At 34.7% G+C, this 23,089-nt stretch overlaps 1 protein-coding gene across 1 annotated transcript in view; it reads left to right on the forward strand.

Annotated features, from left to right (window-relative positions):
- Positions 1-23,089, forward strand: part of MS3_00006246 (uncharacterized protein) — a 42,482-nt gene that overhangs the window by 13,649 nt on the left and 5,744 nt on the right. The window contains exons 9-11 of the mRNA XM_051214371.1: positions 584-661; positions 703-760; positions 14,104-14,672. Coding sequence (XP_051067535.1) covers positions 584-661; positions 703-760; positions 14,104-14,672 — 705 coding nt within the window. The remainder of the gene's footprint in view (positions 1-583; positions 662-702; positions 761-14,103; positions 14,673-23,089) is intronic.

Consider the following 23,089-nt stretch of genomic DNA (forward strand, 5'->3'; position numbering starts at 1 on the left):
AATTGTCATTTCAAATTTTTTTGTAAGAACAAAATTTTTCCTCAAGATCAATATTCATTTTTATAATGGACAATACTACAGCTTAATAAAAATAAATCTCAGTAAAACTTCATCTTCGTATTATCGTTAGCTTTACTTTATATTAGCTTTTTGGTACAGCATAGGATTCTCAGCACAAAGTATTTCAACAAGTTTCCGTTTCTTACTTCTTGGTTGATCCTGACGATAAATATTGAGCGATCGCCAGTTAGAATTTGGCAGTTCAGTCATTTGACATCTAAATAATGTACATTCTTTTCGTTGTATATTGCCAGCAACCACGATATATCTGATTGGGTCTTTTGTAACTTATACAATTAAAGGTTGTACACTCTTCAGTAATGCACAAAATTAGATAACTTGTTGAAATATCTAGATGGCAGGAACAGGTAGCACAGATGTTCAAGCAGGCCGCCATTGATTATTTCACTTACTTTTTGAGTTATGTGATAATCAATTTCCAAGTTTAATTAACATTAAGAAATGATTGTCTTTGTCATTGATTCTTTCTTCAAAAAAAAAAAACGAAAACAAACATAAACAGAAAAAATGAAGTCAACTATTTGAAATTTATATCTTCTGTTACGGACGATGTATTAACACGTGGTGTTCTTACTGATAAGTAAGTTAGCTATAAAACTGACAAATGGTTTTTGTATTTAGAAATGTCAATACTATTCTACATGAACATGCAACTATGAATGAATATGGACTGTCAAAAGTAAGTCAAAATTATGTTGTAAATGATTAACTGTTTATTTGTAATTTGTTGTCATATGAGTACTCAAGAAATATGCGGGTAGTTAGTCATTTAATTACTTATACTCTAAGTACAACGTGATACAATGTGCATCGGTTCAAGTTGTCGCATTATATCAGCACAACTACGTGTCAGAACAGTATGATTAGTAATAGTATCAGCAGTAGTAGAAATGATTAGACATCGGAAATATGACTATAGAGAAAAAGATGGATTTATAGAACAAATTTTTACTGTGAAGTTTATTAAGAAACTTAGAATCTAAAGGGAGGTAAAAAGTGAATGCATCTGGGCCATGGCAATAGATTTTCATCCATCACCCAATGTCTTTAGCCATTGGTTACTATAATCGTGTGGAACCCAACATTTTATCTGCATGTACGTACATAGCTCGGTCCAAAAGTCAATAAATTCATGGACTAATCTCATGTTTTGGTTTGAGCACCTCAAGCTTTCTTTCAACTTTCTTCTATACCAGTTGTCATTCGTCAATGCGGACGGTGATTGTGTATATATAATACATGTTCCAATCATCTCAATAGATAAGCATTCACTGTCTCATCAATAGGTTTACAATCCCTCCCTATTACTCTGAGTCTAACATCAGCATTGCTCACTCGGTAGTCCGGGTAGTAGAATTAGTCGTAGGAGAAATTGGGTTCATGTATCATAAAACCTTCTACAGTGTTCATTAAAGTTAAAACTATTTCAAATATATAAGCAATAAATAACCCCAATTTATTTAGTCCTCTTGCCAACTTCAATTGTAAAAATAAATAAAAATTGATTGTGTACTTGTTTGTTTTTTACTCGTGTACGCATATTCTCCACATTCATTTCGATTTCTCTGGGCATTTTCTTAGATTTAGAGGTTTGTAGTTTTAAAAAGTGTTAAAAATAAATCTAATTTTCTATTAAAGAGATTTCTTTTAATTCACTTATTTGCTAGAAATATTCTGAGTCATGAGAATAAATAACATTACAAATGTAAATGTTTCAAGTAATCTCAAGTTATTAACAGAGTTCATATGGGTTCCTCTTTGATAGATTTGGTTTTTAAAAACTTGATACTGACTTTCTAGTTGCTTATTATTTCCCCAGAAATATCCTACACTTTAGCCCCGAAAGTGTAGAACGATGTTTAACTTCCAAGGTTAGTTTAGGTACGGAAGACAAGGATATTTGTGGGTTTGCAGGTGACCCTGATATTCTGGAAGCTTCTAGAAGTATGCTAAATTTAGTGGAGGAATCGGTAATTATGTAATCAGGATCTGATAGATAACTCATTGTTTTTCTAGAGCTCTTCGGAAAGTTTCAATCGAATGAAGGATTTTTAAGCTCTCTATAGCTTCTGAAAACTCTTTCGAGGAATTCTCGAGAGTTCCTAACACTCCTACTAGTATTTATCTACAAAATTGTGGTATTATATTCTGAATGTTGATCAGTAAGTTACTCGCACAATCAATTAATCTACACGCAACTTAGAAATAGGTTTTATATTAGTTCATCCTTTTTGACAGGGGCAATATAAAATCTTATGGGAATGAATAATCCCTGTGGGATTTGAACCTTCATGGACTATTTATCATTTTACTAAAATATATCAGCTTCTCAATGTTAGGGATCCACGATAATTTTTCGTAAAAGTTTTCAGAAGTCAAAAAATTCCCTTCAAACACTAACAAACCGGCGTTCTATAGAAACGTCCAAACAAGGTCTAGTAAACGATAAATTATGTTTTAATCATTTTAATTTGACAATTACAGATTGACTGTTTTATTTTTTTACTCGCTAATATCTATCTACAAACATCAAAAACTAGGACATCTGACTCCGAAGTTATTATTTCCTAGTAACATGGATATAAAAATGATCAATATTCAAAAGCATTTAGAACAAATTGATTGTAACATAGTAGGATTTTACAGATTATTCGTTAGTTAGTGAAACTAAGATTCAACTATAAAAGTTAATTTTTCCCATTGTTTTATCATAAGCTGTTTGTTTTGTACAATTGTAATATAATGATAAAATTGAAAATCTAAGTATCGTATTTCATTGTTATTGGCTTTCCTCAAACAAAGTAGGTTTTGTAGTTTTGATAGATTTTATTGATCTGCTTTTCCACTAAAAAAACTGAGCTAAATACTTCTGTTTAAAGATGTCACGTACTGAATTAACTCTTGAAATAGTTTAGTTGTATTTCAGTAGTATGTTGGAACTGTTTTTTAATAAGTAATTAGATGAAATGTGTTGTAAATTTTTAAAAAAAATAGGAGATTCATGGCTAATGAAATATAAGTTAAGAAATTTAAATTTATGACATAGTGGGCAAACGAGACGAATTCCGAAGGACAAATAGAAGATACTGGTGGGTCCACGCTATTGATCAAGATTTGGATTCACCTACTTATTAAATAGACATACACAACTGGTCGAAATGTAGTTTTATTTTCTGAAGGAAATGTATCTATATCTATGAATGAATTGTGAATATATTCTCGGCTCAGTTAATCAATAAAAACTACCTCCTATTCTTGTGTTTCTCATTCAGGTACCTGGTTTGAGTACATATATAGCAAGCTTGTACATTAATATCGTAAACGGATGATTGTACGACATAGCAATTTATTAATTCTAACGTTCTAGTTTAGAATTGTTATCTACTTCTATGTTTACCGACACTTTTCTTCTTATCTAAGATATTAGATCAAACTGTTACCATGTCGAAATTGGGACCTGTACCCTTCTGAGGCACATGACCTAATTGGTAATGAGTTTGTAGTGATACTTTATCAATGAGTCGTATGGTATATCGAATTTTTTTCTGTTTTTATTATATCACACCAATCTTTCATCTCGTACCTTCCATCTCATTTGAAACCGACTTGAACTAGTGAACGTACGTATGGAGCTAATCATTCCTTAATTAATTTAAAATGTGATTGATGGATTGAGTTCCGTTTTTTTATTACAGTGAGGAGGGGACTTAAGTTTTATGAGATTCGTACTAGTGGTTTAAGTATTACCAAGCCCCCCATCACCCAGTATTAAATTAATATTACTTTAGCAGTCGCCAAGTATTTCTGGCACTCATTTCCTTATAACTATATTCACCATCTTTATATTCTTATGAATAATGGATTTAGAAACGATATACTATCTTTACAAGATATTTGTTTATTAATGACTAGCTTATATAGATTTCTTGAAGTTCCAATAAAAAATTATGACCTGTGGAGTTAAACAAGTAAAAAGTGGTGAAGTAACTCATTAATCATTTTGAATGAGGATCACAATATATATTAGCATACCGCCAAAAGAAATAATATGATTTATAGAATTATAAATCATTCCTGAAAAATAGTTTCACCCCGGTGAGACTATAATTTATGGACGATCTTTGAGCGACGCTAAATCGACCTTGAGAGTGTCCACCCACTAACTAGAACTAAATGATAGTTATAAACCAGTATGAGGAATCAGAATTATGATTTATAGTTGATGGTTAAGGTTAGGAATGAGATTTAGGATTTCCATCACGAACTGACATAAGCTATAATGCCAAAACTCTATTTATCCAAATGGACGAGTGAATTTTGTGCCGAAATCCGAGACCTGTTGTCTTATACCTGATTGGTTCGTCTATAAATTATAGTCTCACCATCTCCCCTTGAGGTCAGTTAGGCAATTGAGCAGTAGAAACTAAGCAGCTCTCTAGTATTTTTCGGATTTCAGTTGTATTTCAACAAATTTCACTCTATCTTAAAATCTGCTTTTAAAACTGAACATTATTTTTATAAAATCACTTTAGTAACTACTATTCTGAGTAGATTAATTATAAAACAATAGCTTTATTCAATAATAAAATACAATCTGTTATAATGTTTCTTTAATGATGTACTAAATATTTCAAAATTTGAAACATAATCATCAAATTTTTCTGTCATCCGACCATGCTATTTTTCAAACTTTGAGAATAAATGAGATCTAATTTCTGTTATTTCTCTTTTCTTTTACTTTCTGTTAATTAACTTTGATACCAAATGATCATAAGAAATTCTTTTTAAAATCATGATAGCTTAATATGAATATAGATTACTTTGATCCACCAGGGTGCTTGATACCTGTGTAGTTGCGCCACAGGATTGAGCTGTACTATTTAGATTGTAGCGTTAAAGCCTATATGGTGTCTGCTTCTTCTGTGAATTGGGGTTGAGTTATACTGCTCGGGTTATAAAATTTAAGCCTGAATGGTGTCTGGTTCTCCTGGAAACGGGATTGAACTGTACTGTTTGGGTTGTCACGTGAAAGTCTGGATGGTGTCTGGTTCTTCTGAAAACCAATGTAAGATTACCCTGGCCCACAAGGGTATATTATATAACTACGAAATTACTTATTTACTTAAGAAAAAAATTCTACAACAACAATGTATCATAGAAAATGTTTTTCGTAATTTTTCAATGATAAACAAATGTTACTTATAATCACTTGGTGTTGTTTTACTTGTATCTTCCCATTGTTATTTATGATTGCAATTGATCAGTCACTCATTGGTATCTGTGTATCCTGTGCGGATTGCCTCGATATAGCCTTAAGTCACAAGCTTTTTAAGTTAAGATGGATGGCGGCTATTAGTGGAATTTAGGACGCGCATTTCGTTCTATTTGGGACTCGTCAGATGGATGTACGTGCATCCAAGAGTTGATGTTCATTCCGGGACTCGGATGCACATATGCCAACAAGAGACTGATCAATTGCGATCCTAAATAACAATGGGAAGATACAAGTGAATTTAAACTCCACCCTATTGCACAAACAGGTTGCCATCAGGACTCAGTAGCTAAGTGGATAACGAGATGGCGTTTGAAGCGAACGGCGCTGGGTTCGAGTCCCGGAGCGAACATCAACTCGGATGCAGATACATAGAGCTGACGAGTCGCAAATAGAACGGAACGCACGTATGGATTCTACTGCTAACCACTTTCCATCGTTGCTTAAAATGTTACTTATGATGGAATATTAGTTCTTCAAATACAATTTATTACGAAGAGATCAATCTTTTAATTAATTTATTGATTTTCTTTCCGGTGGCTTTCAACAAAGTTTGATTATATTAATTAATTTACTATAATTTTGTTTACTTCAATTGACATTTGTTTATTTTAATAAATTGTTTAATTAATAATCATTGAATGTAATTAGCATATAATTAGATGAATGTCAATGTGAATTAATTTCCTTTGATCTGTGTTTAAAATAAAATAAATCTCGAAAAGATTTGTCTTTTAGAGTAGCTAAAACTAGGACAGGAGAATGCTGTTGTATACAGATCTTTGAAAAGTAGCTAAGAATTTTCTCTGTTGTTCGAGATAATGAGGGAGAACAATAGTTTGGTTAAGTTCTTTAAATCGTGTTTAATATGCTACACAGAGTGTTTCAACTACTGTCACGTGGAATATGGATCTTTTGTCAACTCAATAGGATAACAGACGAAAATCTGAGTATAGAATCTTCCCTGTTAAAAATTAAATTTATTTCATTTAGTCTCATAGCATCATGTTCAATAAGCCTAGATAATTGGACTACCCAGCTTCCATTGGCTTTCTGCACAATTTCAGCAGTGTCTTCTTCGGATACAAATATTCATTTCAGTTCGGATTTGTACTTGGCCAGAATGATCTACATAGTGTATGTGTAAGGATTAATCTTCAGTTATGCAAATTATTTATTGTGGCTATAATATATCAGTATATCGGTAACTATACAAAGTTTTAATCAATCAGTTAACTTGTTAGGTCCTTTTTGTTCTATTTCGTTTATAAGCGTTACATTTTATAAACCGATTAATTTATTTTTGAAAATCTTAATATAATTACTCAATATTCGACTATTGCAACATTTTAAGTCACATTATCAATGGTAACTGAAAGTTCTATAATATTACTTACCTAAGCCTGTCACTTCCTATGGGGGCCTAGGGAAGCGATCATATTACACTTAGTTAATAACCTGAAATCTTATTAGCATCTCTTACACTAATAAACATTATTAAATGTAATGAATTCAAACTACGAAGTATATGGGATTTTTGGAAGATACAAAGCCTGATAATCTAATATATATGAGTAATATAATAAAATTCAGTAGAATATAAATTACTGTGTAATTAACTCATTTTTAAAAGTTATGCCATAATATTCTCTTTTTGGAATATTCATCTGTTTCTACACAGAACACAGTTGGTTGATCATTGAACAACTGTAGAATTGTTAATTTTAGTTTATATATAATAATTTTTGAATAGTAATTGAGACTAAAGAAGCATTCGTTATTAGATTGTTAAAAAAGATTTTGGTACTGAACACGAGAATTTATGTATTTGAATATTAGCGGTCATACTTTGGCAAACTCCATTTGTAGCTCTTCTAGGATTATTGCCGGTCCCAAGCCCGGGTAAAGGCGGAGAGCTAGGTATGGGATCAGCAACCCCATCCCGTAGAAAATAGGCTTTCTAGAAATACTAACCAGAATAAACAATTCAAACCATCTAAACTCTTCCCTGGAAGTACAAGGATCTTCATTTATGAAGCCTCATGGTAAAAGTAGAAATTCTTCAGAAGTCACGAGGCCGATGCACTTTCTAACGACCAGAGCAACAAATAATAAAGGTAAATGGAATGTTCAGACGATGTGGGAGACCAAATCGACCAGCCAAATAGCAGCTAAGATGAAGAGATACAACTTGGCGGTGCTCAGGATCAATGAAACTCAATGGACCCAATCTGGATAGACAGATAAGGTTAGATTAGACAAAGATGCTGCTGTACTCTGGTCACAAAGAAGAACATGCCCCGCACAAGTAGGGATTTAAACTGGCTCTGTTCAAAGAAGTACGTAAAGCACTTATAAGATGGGGATCTCATGGATCCAGAATCGTCAAAGCATCATCCAAAACAAAGAAGGAGATCACAATGAATGTTATCGAATGTTATGCACCCACCAATGATAGCAATGGTGACGATAAAGATCAATTTTATGAATGTATACAGTACCCAGGAAAGGACATGATCATCCTGACAGCGGAACTAAACGTCAAGGTCGGAATAAACAACACTGGGTATAAAGATACCATGGGACGACATGGACTTGGAGAAAGGAACGAGAATGGCGAGAGATTTGTAAATTTATGTGCGTTCAATAAAATGGCTATATGTGGCCTTAGATTCCCCACAAACACACAAAGCTACATGGATCTCACCGGATCACAACCGACAAATACAGTTAAAGACAGCAAGTGCAGCACCTGCCTCTGAAGCAGTAGGTCTCAACATACACAATGGAAAAAGCAAGATCCTCAAATACAACACAAAGAACACCAACCCTATCACACTTGATGGAGAAACTCTGGAGGATGTGAAAACCTTCACGTACCTGGGTAGCATCATCTATGAACAAAGAGGATTTGATGCACATGTCAAGGCAAGAATTCGCAAGGAAAAGGTAGCATCCCTACAATCGAAGAACATATAGAACTCTAAACAACCGTCGGCCAACATCGAATTTACAATCTTCATTACGAACATCGAGATAGTTACATTGTACGGAGCCGAAACTTCGAGAACTACTACAACCATTGTCAGAAAAGTACAAGTATTTATAATCAATTGTCTACGCAGGATACTGAATGTCCGTTGATCGGATATCATTGGAAATAACCTACTGTGGTAGTGAACAAACCAGCTTCCAGTTGAAGAGGAAATTAGGGAAAGACGCTGGCAGGGGATAGGACACACATTGAGGAAACCAACAAACTGCATCGCGAGGCAAGCGCTAACTTTGAATCCTGAAGGGAAAAGGAATGGTAGGAGACCAAGAAGAACACAACTCCGCCTGTAGCTCTTCTAGAGTTACTGCCGGTCCCAAGCCAAGGTAAAGGGGGATTGGGCATGGGGTTAGCGACCCCATCCCGTAGAAAACTAACTCGCTAAAAAATCCTTACCAGAAAAGATAATTCAAACCATTTTAACTCTGCCATGGGAGTTAGAAGGTCTTCATTTAGAAGAATTATGACTCTTCATGGTGAAAGCCGAGTTCCTTCGGAAGCCACGAGGCAGATGCTCCTTCTAACAACCAGAGCAAAAATGTTTGTAGGTACATGGGACGTCCGAACAATGTGGGAGACCGGGAAGACCAGTCAAATAGCAACGGAAATGAGGAGATACAATTTGGCAGTACTGGGAATCAGCGAAACCCACTGGACCCAAGCTGGACAGAAAAGGCTAGCTACGGGAGAGATTCTGCTATACTCCGGTCACGAAGAGGAAAATGCTTCACACACTCAGGGAGTTGCTCTAATGCTGTCCAAAGTAACACAAAATGCACTTGTAGGATGGGAATCTCACGGATCCAGAATCATCAAAGCATCATTCAAAACAAAGGAGGGGATCTTAATGAATATTATCCAATGTTATGCACCCACCAATGATAGCAACGACGACATTAAAGACCAGTTCTACGAACGGCTGCAGTCAATCATTGAGAAATGCCCAAGAAAGGACCTAACTATTCTGATGGGAGATCTAAATGCCAAAGTCGGGATAGACAACACCGGATATGAAGATATTATGGGACGACATGGACTGGGACAGAGAAACGAAAATGGAGAAAGATTTGCAAATTTGTGTGCATTCAACAAATTGGTCATAGGGGGCACAATATTTCCACACAAGCTTATACACAAGGCTACATGGATCTCATCGGACCACACTACAGAGAACCAGATAGATCATATCTGCATCAACAAAAAATTCCGAAGGACAATTGAAGATGTAAGAACCAGGAGAGGTGCTGACATGGCTTCAGATCACCACCTAGTTGTAGCCAATTTAAAACTGAAGCTAAAAAAGAACTGGACAAACAGCAATACAATGGTTCAATACAGCCTTCCTTCGAGATACTGACAAACTCAATGAATTCAAGATAGCTCTCAACAACTGGTTCCAAGCCTTACAAGATCTACTGAAGGAAGAAGAAACTACTATGGAGGACAACTGGAAAGGCTTCAAAGAAGCATTAACTTCAACGTGTCAAGAGGTTCTGGGCCTAAAGAAACACCATCATAAGGAGTGGATCTCTATAGAAACTCTGGACAAGATCAAAGAAAGGAAGAACAAGAAGGCAGCAATTAACAACAGCCGAACACGAGCAGAGAAATTTTAAGCCCAAGCTGAATACACAGAAGCAAACAAGCAAGTAAAGAGGAGCATTAGAACAGACAAGAAGAAGTACGTGGAAGAACTAGCAACGACGGCGGGAAAAGCTGCTAGAGAAGGAAATATGGAACAGCTTTACGATACAACAAAGAAACTATCAGGGAAATACAGTAAACCAGAGAGACCGGTCAAAGACAAAGAAGGCAAGCCAATCACTGAAATTCAAGAACGGCGGGACAGATGGGTAGAGTTCTTCAAGGGACTCCTGAATAGGCCGGCTTCAGTGAATCCACCGGACATCGAAGCAGCGCACACATATCTTCCTTTAGATGTCAATCCACCAACGAAGGGAGAAATCAGAATGGCCATCAGACAAACAGAGAGCGGGAAGGCAGCAGGAGCCGACAACATACCAGCTGAAGCACTGAAGTCAGACATCGAAGTAACTACAAACATGCTTTACCTTCTATTCAAAAAGATTTGGGAGGAGGAACAAGTGCCGATGGACTGGAAAGAAGGGCACCTCGTCAAGATTCCAAAGAAAGATCTGAGCAAATGTGCAAACTACAGAGGTATTACACTACTGTCAATACCAGGGAAGGTCTTCAACAGAGTGTTGCTGAATCGGATGAAAGATGCAGTAAACGCCCAACTTCGAGATCAACAAACTGGATTCCGTAAAGATCGGTCGTGCACAAACCAAATTGCAACACTACGGATCATCATCGAACAATCAGTTGAGTGGAACTCGTCACTATATATCAACTTCATTGATTATGAAAAGGCATTTGACAGTGTAGATAGGAGAACGTTATGGAAACTTGTTCGACACTACGGAGTTCCTGAGAAGATTGTCAATATTATCCGGAACTCATACGACGGACTACAATGCAAAGTCGTGCATGGAGGACAGCTGACAGATGCATTCCAAGTAAGGACCGGAGTCAGACAAGGCTGTTTACTCTCTCCCTTCCTTTTTCTTCTGGTGGTCGATTGGATTATGGAAACCTCGACATCTGAAGGAAAACACGGCATACAATGGACAGCTCAGAACCAATTAGACGATCTGGACTTCGCAGATGACCTAGCCCTCCTATCACGTACACGTGAACAGATTCAGATAAAGACAGCCAGTGTAGCAGCAGTCTCTGCATCAGTAGGCCTCAGCATACACAAAGGGAAAACCAAGGTCCTCAAATTCAAAGCGGAGAACAGCAATCCAATCACCCTTGATGGCGAAACTCTGGAAGATGTAGAGTCCTTCACATACTTGGGAAGCATCATCGATGAACAAGGAGGCTCAGATGCAGACGTAAAGGCAGGAATTGGCAAAGCAAGGGTCGCATTCCTACAATTGAAGAACATATGGAACTCAAAACAACTTTCAACCAATATCAAAGTGAGAATCTTCAATACCAACGTCAAGGCATTTCTACTGTATGGAGCTGAAACTTGGAGAACTTTAACAACCATCATCAAGAAGGTACAAGTATTTATAAATAGCTGTACACGTAAGATACTCAATATCCGTTCATCGGATACCATCAGCAACAGCCTTCTGTGGGAGAGAACAAATCAGTTTCCAGCTGAAGAAGAAATTAGAAAAAGACGATGGAAATGGATAGGACATACATTACGCAAATCATAAAACTGCATCACGAGACAAGCCCTAACTTGGAATCCTGAAGGGAAGCGGAAAAGAGGAAGGCCTAAGAACATATTACATCGAGAAATAGATGCAGATACGAAAAGGGTGGATAATAACTGGAAGGAGCTGGAAAGGACTGCCCAGGACAGAGTTGGATGTAGAATGCCTGTAGGCGACCTATGCTCCTCCACGAGGAGTAACAGAGGTAGTAGTAGCTTTAGCAGACATGGTGTTCAACTCACAACTGATTGATCACTGGGTGGTGATTAATGTCATGCTTGTCTAGTCCTTATTAGTGCAGATTGAATGCTATCGATCATGTTGCAATTTGGCCACTAGTCTAGGTGACTTGACACTGCGGGCACTATGTATTGTGGTTTAGATGGTGGTTGGAGGTAGTCACTAATAAGGACTAGACAAGAATGACATTGATCACCACCCAGTGATCAATCAGTTGTGATTACATCTCAGTCCTACAGGAGGTTAGTCACGGCTCGGGTAGCTCAGTGGTAACGTCTCTGACTGTGAAGCTGGGTGACACGAGATCGAATCCGCCAGGGAGCACCAGTTCCTTCAAGATTACAGGTACACCTTGCTGACGAGTGCCAAGTAGCACGAAACCCGGTCCAGAGTTTCCTGTTGACTACCTCCAACCACCATCTGAATGGCGTTCAACTGGCTAAAATTGTACAGATTCATTCATCTGTGATCCTCCCCTAGATCCTCAGTTCTAAAATTGTCTTACAGATTTTATTCCGCGAATTCATTCTTTATTATTGGATCTTATCCTTTATGTCTAACCTCTTTCACTATCCTTGATGCTTTTACTACTTCCGGCACTATAGTATTCATTTTGATAATTTCACCCCTCTTTGCTGATTTATTGTGGGAACTTAAGTTAATACGGACTTATGCATGTTCTGTGTTAATTATAACTAATAGCTAACTGACTAGAGCCAGATAATATTCATTTCCTCAAATAATGGCTTCTGAGTAGAGCAATACATAGTTCATTATCTTGCTGGTTATTTTCAAACACTAATGAAATAAATTCGCTTATAAGAATAACTTCTTTGTAGACTGTTATATTAGACGATAATTCATTATCTTTTAGTTATTTTCTTTAGGGACTATATCATTTGATCAACTAAATCTTGCTTCACTTTCATTCCATTTATCAGACTCTGTCGAGATTTTCGATTTCTCTCGTTCACAACACCATGCCATCGATCAAAACAACTAGAATAATCAAGCTTGATTGGATAAAAAAACATGGAAACTTTATAGTTCAAAAATTTATAAAATCAAACCTTATTTTCCCGCAGTTACTCAATGATATTTTTATGATTCTAAACAATAATATTTATTCAAATCACCATATAAATACTTGTGCCTTCAGTTTAGCTTTTAAATCTTATATGTGTGTATAAGTTCAGCAATTTATTTGTAACTAGTTTTTATGATGTACTGTAGATGATAACAGAGAACAGTTGTTTAGTTCAAGGTAAAATATTCTGATTTTGTTTTACTGAACGTTCAAAGTTCTGTCTTATTATTTTGATAATTAAATGAAATCAGTCAGTATTTCCAGAATTATGGTAAAACAGATTGAATCTTGTGAAATATAGAACATTAATCTGACTATTCAACTTGAGTAAGTTTTAGTAATTAATTCAAATGAAAATAGAAGAAGGTACTAAATACTAGTCTTTAAATATTTCTGATTCAGTATAATTTGTTGAATATGATAGGCATTTGCTTTCTTATAATCTTAACAATCTGTAGCCAATAACTCTATGAAATGAGCTATAACTGACAATTGTATACTTCCCACTATTAAACTGACTACTTATGTCAATGTGGGATTGTGGAGATTGTTCAATTTTTGATTGAGATCATGAATCGATCAATGTTAGACCACCATTGAAAACCTGAAAGCACTAGACGGCCGTTTCGTCTTCGTATGGAACTCCTCAGCAGTGCGCACCCACGATCTCACACATGGGATTCGAGCCCAGAACCTTCGGTCTGGCTCACGAGTGTTTAACCTCTCAACCATTGAGCTGGCATCCAACGATGTTAATGTCTGACTTCAACTAATCGTGGATTGATTACTTATAGTTAATGCTGTGTTTGTATGGTGAAGTATTTATATATTTCTTAGTTTAATTGGTCACCCAAATTCACTATCTGTTATGAAAGGAAATGAATATCTTTATATTTTAATGTTATATTCTATTGACTGGTTAATGTAATAGTTTATTTCGAAATTTATTTTCGCAAAATCTTATGAAGAATACTACTGAAAGTAGTATAAATAGAACACCCATCTCATTAAATAGTGAACTTATAAATAAATTATTCTAATTTGAATATGTTTTACTTTTCTATAATACTTATTTATTCTTATTTATTTTATGCATAATCATTATGTTGTAAAGGATCAAATCAAAAATGCAATTCAACATATTAGAACACAATTAAACGTAAGGAATGAAGTGACAACTACTACTCCAATTACTACTAATATTAGTCATTTATTGTATTCCAGTTCTTCAGGCTTACTATTCCATGATAATGAGACGATGATAAATAATGCTGAAAATGAAAAGAGTCATGTACAACAACAACGACAACACCAAAACCAGCCAACTGTCAGTTATAAGACCGTATTAGATATTAAACCATTATATAGATCTACTTCATCATTATTGTCGGTACCTTGCAATCAAAGTCATCAGCCAAATAATCGTTTATCAATAACAACAACACCGACAACAACAACTTCGATAACTATTAGACCAAATCAAAGCATTAATATACCAAAAGATGCTCAGGAAGTATTTCAACATTTAATGAATACAAATGGTACTGATGCAGTGGATGGAATAAATAACAATATATTATTTCAACATGATTATGAATTACAAAAAGATAAATGTTCAGTTAATCAACACCAGAATGTTTATGTGGAAAAATTGGTTGATAAACGGAATCTATCATTAAACGGGTAAGATATTTCATTTGATTTGTATTTATTGTTATCACTGTTGTTCTTCATTGTTCTTGATATAGTAATAAGAATTTGTGGTTTGTTGGTTAAGTGGACTTGTCTTATTACCACTGGAATGAAGGTTCTTAACACACTTCCCACTCCAACTCATGTCTACGTCAGTTTAGCCACCGGAGTACTATCATCAGAATTTGATCACGAAGTTTTGTCTAAACCTAAGTATACAAGGAAAAACTGCCAAGTAAATTATAATCAATGTTGGAGATTTCAGGTCTCTGGTAGAAATTAGCTCATTTAGCCCATGAATGCTTCGGAGGAATACAAAGAAGTTTATTGTGCTATACTAAAAAGAAAGTAGTATGACGTGACCGCACAATTAAACGAAGCACATACTTCGGTAAAAATATACTTTCTGATAAACCAAACAGATTTTTCAAAACTGGCTTTTGCATTTCTGTGCGAAATTCAAATCGTAGATTTTATCTTTCCGTTTTTCACTGCTCAACAATCGTGCAGTGTGTTTTATTTTCGTTCATTCAGTGGATAAGTGTTGTATCTAAGATCACAATTTTCGATGGAAATTTCATTTCAAGCGGCTGAAGTTATTCACATCTGTCTTCTATGAACACGTCTTTATAGCGCATTTCAACACGGTGGATGAAAAACACAAATATTGTGAAAGTTAGAGCTTGAAATGAAATCTTCAATGCACGTTACATCTCCATAGGTGGCATGTGCTGTAAAAGAACGGAAAAGTGTTTGGAACCGCAAACTATATACTTATTGAATATTGAAAAGGGGATGGATAAGCTTACAGATTATTAAGAGCTAAACAGTACCTACTAATATTCAGTTAATAAGATGCATGAAATTGATAAAAATCAGGGGGTTGATGCAATACAGATCATAGTTTTTGAAGTCTTGAGGATAACTAAGGGTTTTTGAAATTCGTGATCATTGATATACCTAGAAGTATGTTGTCAATCTATTCTTAGCAATTACTCATAACTAAAACCCGTATGCATAACCTCAAATCTTAGTACTAACTAAATTTTCATTACTTTTTTATCTATAGTCCTTATTTCGACGGTCTGTAAATTTACTGGCTGATAATATCAAAGTCACTTTCAATGTCAATAGAAGTCAGTGGAATAGCATTCACAGTTCAACAAACCTGTACTTAGTTACACTAAGTTGAAATTTAGTAAAGACTTTATCAACGGCACCCATCAACCAACTCAGATGACTAGAAAGTTTTAAGTATTCGCTGATATTTTCTATTTCTTCTACCCAACTTTTTCCTATATTTGTTAACTCCCTATCTGCCTAAAGTTTCGTGCTCGTCATGAGACCTGCAGCTCCTGAGTCTAATCCCATTTGAAAGAGGGCGAATTGTTGATGAGTTCGAAATGAATTAGGAATATACCAATTCATTTAAGATATCTAATGATGAGAGAAACTGAAGATTGAAAGCATGATTTCTTAAAAATTTAAGGTGTTCATTATATCCATTTGCATTTAGATGAAATCATGACAAACTATTAATATTCAATTGTCTATTTTAAAATAGCTCAACATATATATTTTCAGGTGTAGTTTATATGAAGTAGGGCAGCTTTATTTTACAATTTGATCCTGAATTCTTAAACACTTTTCTCTTACTAACGATTAAGTGAGTCAACTAGTCTCCTTGTCTGTTACATCATAAATGTTGGTAATACACAATGAGTGACATTTTATACTGTTACTGTATTTTACTGTTATTTTTGTCATTTCGCATGAAATCGTGTTATTACTATGAGCATTTAACACTTTAAGTCAACATTCACAACGTCCGTCTTGATTCATATAAAGAGCAATTTATTTAACACTGAAATAAAGAAAGCTATTCGATATCCTAAAATAATTAATTCATACTGTTATTAAATTTGATATACTGAACGTTTGGAATCTTGACTTTCTATTTGGTTTATATTACTTTTATCACTCTTCGACCCTTATGTAATTTCAGATTTTTATTATTATTCTGATTGAATAATTAACTAATTTAGATGAATGAAATGACTACATTTATAGAAGTGTTCAAAATCGCTTACAAAACATACATCTAAGCTCACCCCTACTCTCCTAGCTATCCACTGAACAGCTTTTAAAGGATAGACATTGTCATTTGATTAAAAATATTGCATTCAAATAAATCTGTATAAAAATATTCAATTAAATTAAAATAAGTAAACTATTTATCCAATAAAAAACACAAAACAACCACTAATGAACCTTTAATTTTGCAATTAGCAAATATTGACCAAAGATTAAGGCATATCATCAATGTATAACGTCAGGCGAGGTTGCTTACTCTCACCCTTTCTATTTCTCCTGATGATCGACTGTATCACGGGAATGTCAACAACTGAGGGAAGCATGGGATACAGTGGACAGATAGGATGCAGCTGGATGATCTAGACTTCGCGGATGATATGGCTCTTCTATCGCATATGCGACAACAAATGCAGGAGAACACGACCAGTGTAGCAGCAGCCTCAACAGCAGTAGGTTTCAACATACACAAAGGGAAAAGCAAGGTTCTCCGATACAACACAACATGCACCAATCCAATCACACTTCACGCAGAAGATTTGGAAGATGTGAAAACCTTTACATGTCTAGGCAGCATCATTGATGAACACAGTGGATCTGATGCAGATGTAAAGGCGCGGATCGACAGAGCAAGAATAGCATATCTACAACTGAAAAACATCTGGAACTCAAAACAACTGTCAACCAACACCAAAGTCAGAATTTTCAATACGAATGTCAAGACAGTTCTACTGTATGGGGAGGAAATCTGGAGGACTACGAAGGCGACCATCCAGAAGATACAGGTGTTTATTAACAGTTGTCTACGCAAAATACTTCAGATCCGCTGACCAGACACTATCAGCAACAACCTATTATGGGAGAGAACAAACCAGATTTCAGCGGTGGCAGAAGTCAGGAAGAAGCGCTGGAAGTGGACAGGACACACATTCAGGAAAGCACACAACTGCGTCACAAGACAAGCCCTCGCATGGAATCCTGAAGGCCAAAGTAAGGAGGAAGACAAAAGAACACATTACGTCGGGAAATGGGAACAGACATGAGAAAAATGAACAAGAATTGGATAGAACTAGAAAGGAAGGCCCAGGACAGAGTGGGTTGGAGAATGCTGGTCGGTGGCCTATTCTCCATTTGGAATAACAGGCGTAAGTAAAGTAAGTAGGTAATCAATGTATAAATGTTTTTTTGACTTTCTATCTAAATCATATCAGTTATCTGAGTTGAATGAATAATAACATGTAAATTGTAGCTTACTACACTAACTTGGATTATTCTCATTACATGTAATTGGATTGTTTGATAAATAATTTTTATTGCCAATCAATAAACTCATCGGATAAATAAATTTTTATTTTCAATAAGTTTTTAAATTTTCTGATAAACTTAAAACAAAGAACTTTATTTGAACATTCTATCTCTTCAAGGTTTTTATTGCCAGCTATACAATCAAATGTAAAAAATTCAATGTCCAATATCCAATCGTTAAAATTGTAAATAATATATGTTTAAAGAAGTAACAAAGTGATCAGTATTACATAATAAGTAGTAAAACATTGAATTAAATGACGGAGTTAATATACAAACCAATAGAGAATGAATATTAATTCAGAAAACAGAGCCACTTAGGTTAACAAAACAACGAGTGACAATTGGATCATATCGCTGATTTACTAAAGATGAAAAAATATAGGCTATTAAATGACAAATAAGTAGTCTAAAATTAATATTATCTCCACCAAACCTGAAGTTTCTGACTAGGATTACTGGTCGTATTTGAATTGTTCATAATTTACCATTTTATGAATGAAAACTGCATAGTTGTCTATGGAAAACATTTTCTATAATTACTAGGAAATAATTTCTTATCATAGTTTCAGTCAGAATATACTTTTTCTCGGATTGTTGTTTGGAAGAGCTTTTAACTGCCTGAGGAAAGTTCACAATACTAGATTTAAGAACCATTAATCCTCATTCATATTTTGTTGTATTTTTCATCAGTAACAGTAGTTAATTATCTAGTTCAGTGTTTATTCGTCTTTTCAAATTTTAACAACTAGAATAAACGAACAACTTGAGAAAGAATTAATCTGATGTCACAGTTACTATGCCTACTCACTATCTTGGTGTTATTATATGTCATTAGTTGTAACTAAGTAACAGTCAATTGTTGTATTAGAAAATTTCTTTCCATCATTCTTCAGATAATTTTTATTGGATAAGGAGTCATGTAAAGATTTATTCATTTTCCAACGAAGTAGAGGTTAACAGATAATTATATCACATATTCTGTCAAGGAATCTCGATAATTCAATAACTGAGTAAAAACTTCTACCTCAGGAAACACGGATATTTGGTTCTTTTTCAATAAACCAATGCTACAGTAACCCGTGATTGGTCTTTGAGTACAGATGGATAGACGTCCACTACATAATCTGTAATACCAATCACTATTTATGTATTGTAACTGACTCGGGATTTCAGTTCTAGGTTCACTGTGTGTGGACTACTTGTACTTTGAGTGAATAAATTATTCCATCTCTAGAATCAGTTTCTCAATCATCGGTTGAATTGTGTACTTGTGTATAGCATAACCTAGTCCAGTAGTCTTATATTCTCGCATATAATATTGCGGTTTAGTATGCCGAGTTGTAGTATCTAGTCTAGTGTGCAGTGTATTTATTCTAATACCCATCTATCATATTGTCTCATGTGATTTTGTGACAAACGGCCAATCTAATTAAATTCTGCATGTAAAATCTGTAATAACTTATAGAAATAGGTATTTGGGGATTCTGGGCTATGTCATCTTACGTTTCCAATCACTGACCATGGTTGTATCCAACCGATGTTGATTACAAACCCATTAAAAAATTGGGATTACAACGAATTCACAGGAAATTAAATCTGGGACCTTCAGGTATCCCAGTAAGTATGGTAACTTGGGGTTGAAATCTGATGGCCCATTTGTGGTGTAACACTATCTTCATTCAATATCATCAGTGAGCTACTGTCTCCCTTCTATCATGTTTAGCTCCACTAGAAATTCAGGAAGTCTTTATCCAGTCTGGAGTAAGTCCAACTGTGCCACTGGAATCGATTTCACTCTTCGTTGCCTAACATATATATTCAGTAATTATCAGTATTTTTCGGCCTCTAGTTGAAAGAAGTTCTTACCTATCGATACAGCTCAGTGGCTTGACAGATAGATTCAATATCTTACTCTGCCCACTCCTAGTGGAAAGTTATTACCTTTGGAGTCTAAAAAATCGGTAATACAAAAAAATTACTAACCGGAGATTTTGAACAAATATTAACGTCGAAAATGTGATTTAATGAAATCCAGACTCAATGAATTAAGGGTAACATATTGTCCGCGTAAATAAACTAATCTAGGACCTCAAGGTGGACTGGTCTTAAAATGAAATAGAACATCTATGTATACTGCTTTGTGGTTTTCATTCATTCTGCTTCCTAGCTCTGTTCAGGATGAAAATGGCTTTTAAATTATATTGTTTTGAAAGTGACTGATTTAAACGAATATTGTCTTTACTCTTAACAATTACATAATTGTAATTTTCACTGTAACAATTATAATAATGCCCCAGTGGTTAAGTCTTTGAGTGTAATTCGGAGTGATATAAGACCAAATTTCCCAGGAAGTAACACTTTCTAAAAAACTGCCGACACATCACATTGACGAATTCTAAACCGAGTATCCCCCCATTTTCTCATTTAAACATTAAGAACACAGAGTTCAGTGAAGAATTCTCGCCAAAGAACTTAGATATATATAACAGACCTACTTACTCTTGTTACTCCTCATGAAGCATAGGCCACCTACCAGGATTCTCCAGCCTACTTCTTCCCGGGCTCTCCTTTCCAGTTATTGCCAAGTTCTGTTCATTCTTCTGATGTCTGCCTCTTTTTCTTTTGCCTTCAGGATTCCAAGTTGAAGCTTATCTCGTGATGCAGTTTTATGATTTTCGCAATGTGTATCCTATCCACCTCCAGCGTCTTCTAATTCCTCCCGTAAGCGAAATCTAGTTTACTCTCTTCCACAGTAGGTTGTTGTTGATGATGTCTGGTCAACGGACATTGACTATCTTGTGTAGACAACTGTTTACAAATACCTATGTTTTGTTGATGATGGTTGTGGTAGTTTCTCAAGATAGAACCTGGTATACATGTGCATCAGTTTAAGTTGTCACTTTATATAAGCACAATTAGATGAAGTTTTCAGGAAAATTTTTTAGAGTATTAGGAGTGTTAACAGTATCAGGGGTAATATGAAACCACACATAAGCGATATGATTCGAAAAGATAGAATGAATTCTCGGAATACAAAAATATAAGATAATTTAAAACTCGACATATAAGGTTTATCTACGCCACTGTGATTAATTTTGAGTAGTCTCATCTAACCTTTTCAAAGATTGGTTATGATAATCGCTCTGGCTCGAACCAGGTTGTCTTTGCACCTTACAACATGACTCAGTTCTACCGTCAAAAAGCCTCAGGGATTGATATCACGTCTTTGTTTGATCTCCCCCTGTCTTCCTTCTAACCTACACAAGCTAACATCACACTTCCAGGTAATGTATTTACTTGATAAACATAACCATTTCGGTAGATAAACAAGTAAAATGGTATCTACTCATTCATTCATCCATTCACTTCGTTTGATATTTTCTTACCACTAAGATCATTCTCATTTTCACCTAATCACTCACTTTCTTTGTGATGAATATTTGAATCAACATTTAGAATCACAAATAGGATGTTTAATCATGTTAGTAATTTCGGTTGAATGATTATTAGTTAGATTAAAGAATTATATTCTATAATCTAAAGTATAGTAATTACTCAGTATGTAGAGCATATTTTGAAACATAGAAATTCTTATTTTAGGACAAGATATTGTATAAAAACTGTGCCCATTAATTTATTATTATTATTTTACTAACCTGGCATGCATATCATTATTATTATTATTATTATTATTATTATTATTATTATTCACTCGTACTAGGATTGTTCGTGTTCCAACTTTATTACGGTGAATATATATTGAATGTGAAGTAAATGCTCTTAAACTTGAGTTTAGTACGATTTTGTTACATTTTATTCTGTAATAATTTCAATTAATCCCATTGGGATTGTGAACAAAATTCAAAGGGTATTAAAATCAGTTTATACTTTCTAAAATATTCCACTAACTAGTATTTTCAATCTCAACCAGATAATAATAGCTAATAATAATATTACTTTATACGAACTCACCTGCCTTAAAAACTAGTTTCTAAGCAATATAAATTTCAATACTTGAGATCATGAGTCAGTTGAAGCTAGACCACCATGGAAAACCTGGAAGCATTGGACAGCCGTTTCGTCCTAGTATGGGACTCCTCAGCAGTGCGCATCCATGGTCCCGCCCCCCGCAACGTTCGAACCCAGAACCTATCATTCTCACGCGTGAGCTCTTGACCATTAGACCACTGGTCCGGCATACAACGGTGTTAAGGTCTAACTTCAACTAATCCATCGTCACCATTGTCTTCAGTGAGTTACTATCTCACAACAGACTTGGTCGAACTCCACTGGTCACTGCTTCTCACTAGAACTCCAGGAGTGTCTCTTGAAGTCAGTCAGTGGTGGGCAGATGATTATTATCAGAAGGGGGTTTCAACTATTGAAATTACAAAAATCTCCACAAAACCGCTTCTGGCAATATAAATTGTTAGATTTAAGATCACTTTAGAATTATCCAATATACGGATTCATTTTCTTATAAACTACTAGTTTACCACAAAGATCATCAAAGTTATTTAATCACATACTTATTTGAAAATAAATATTAAATTATTCGATTATTTCCCTTCTGTTTCTTATTTAAAATAAAGACAAAAGAAAGCATCGACAAAGTATACTTTCTACTGTCAATAGTGTTATTGTCGCACTACACGTTTACGTCACTAATATAATCTTTCTTCCGATGATAATTATTAATATACACTTGTCTTCTCATCAGATATTTTGTTAACCTGGTAGTTCTATATATATATATATATATATATATATATATATATATATATATATATATATATATATATATATATATATGTACACGCATATTTGCTTAAATTACTGGACACTTGTATTGTTTTAATGTATAGTTGTCTAATGTTAAATATTTGTTTGTTTAATTGTTATCACATTTATCCATGTACTTGTACATATAGATACACTTATAATAAGTAATGCCGACATTTTGAGAGAAAAAATCAAAATAATCGCCTGCTATCAATTAGTTTTACAAT

Source organism: Schistosoma haematobium, chromosome 2 (assembly GCF_000699445.3).
Source record: "Schistosoma haematobium chromosome 2, whole genome shotgun sequence".
Taxonomy (NCBI): Eukaryota; Metazoa; Platyhelminthes; class Trematoda; order Strigeidida; family Schistosomatidae; genus Schistosoma; species Schistosoma haematobium.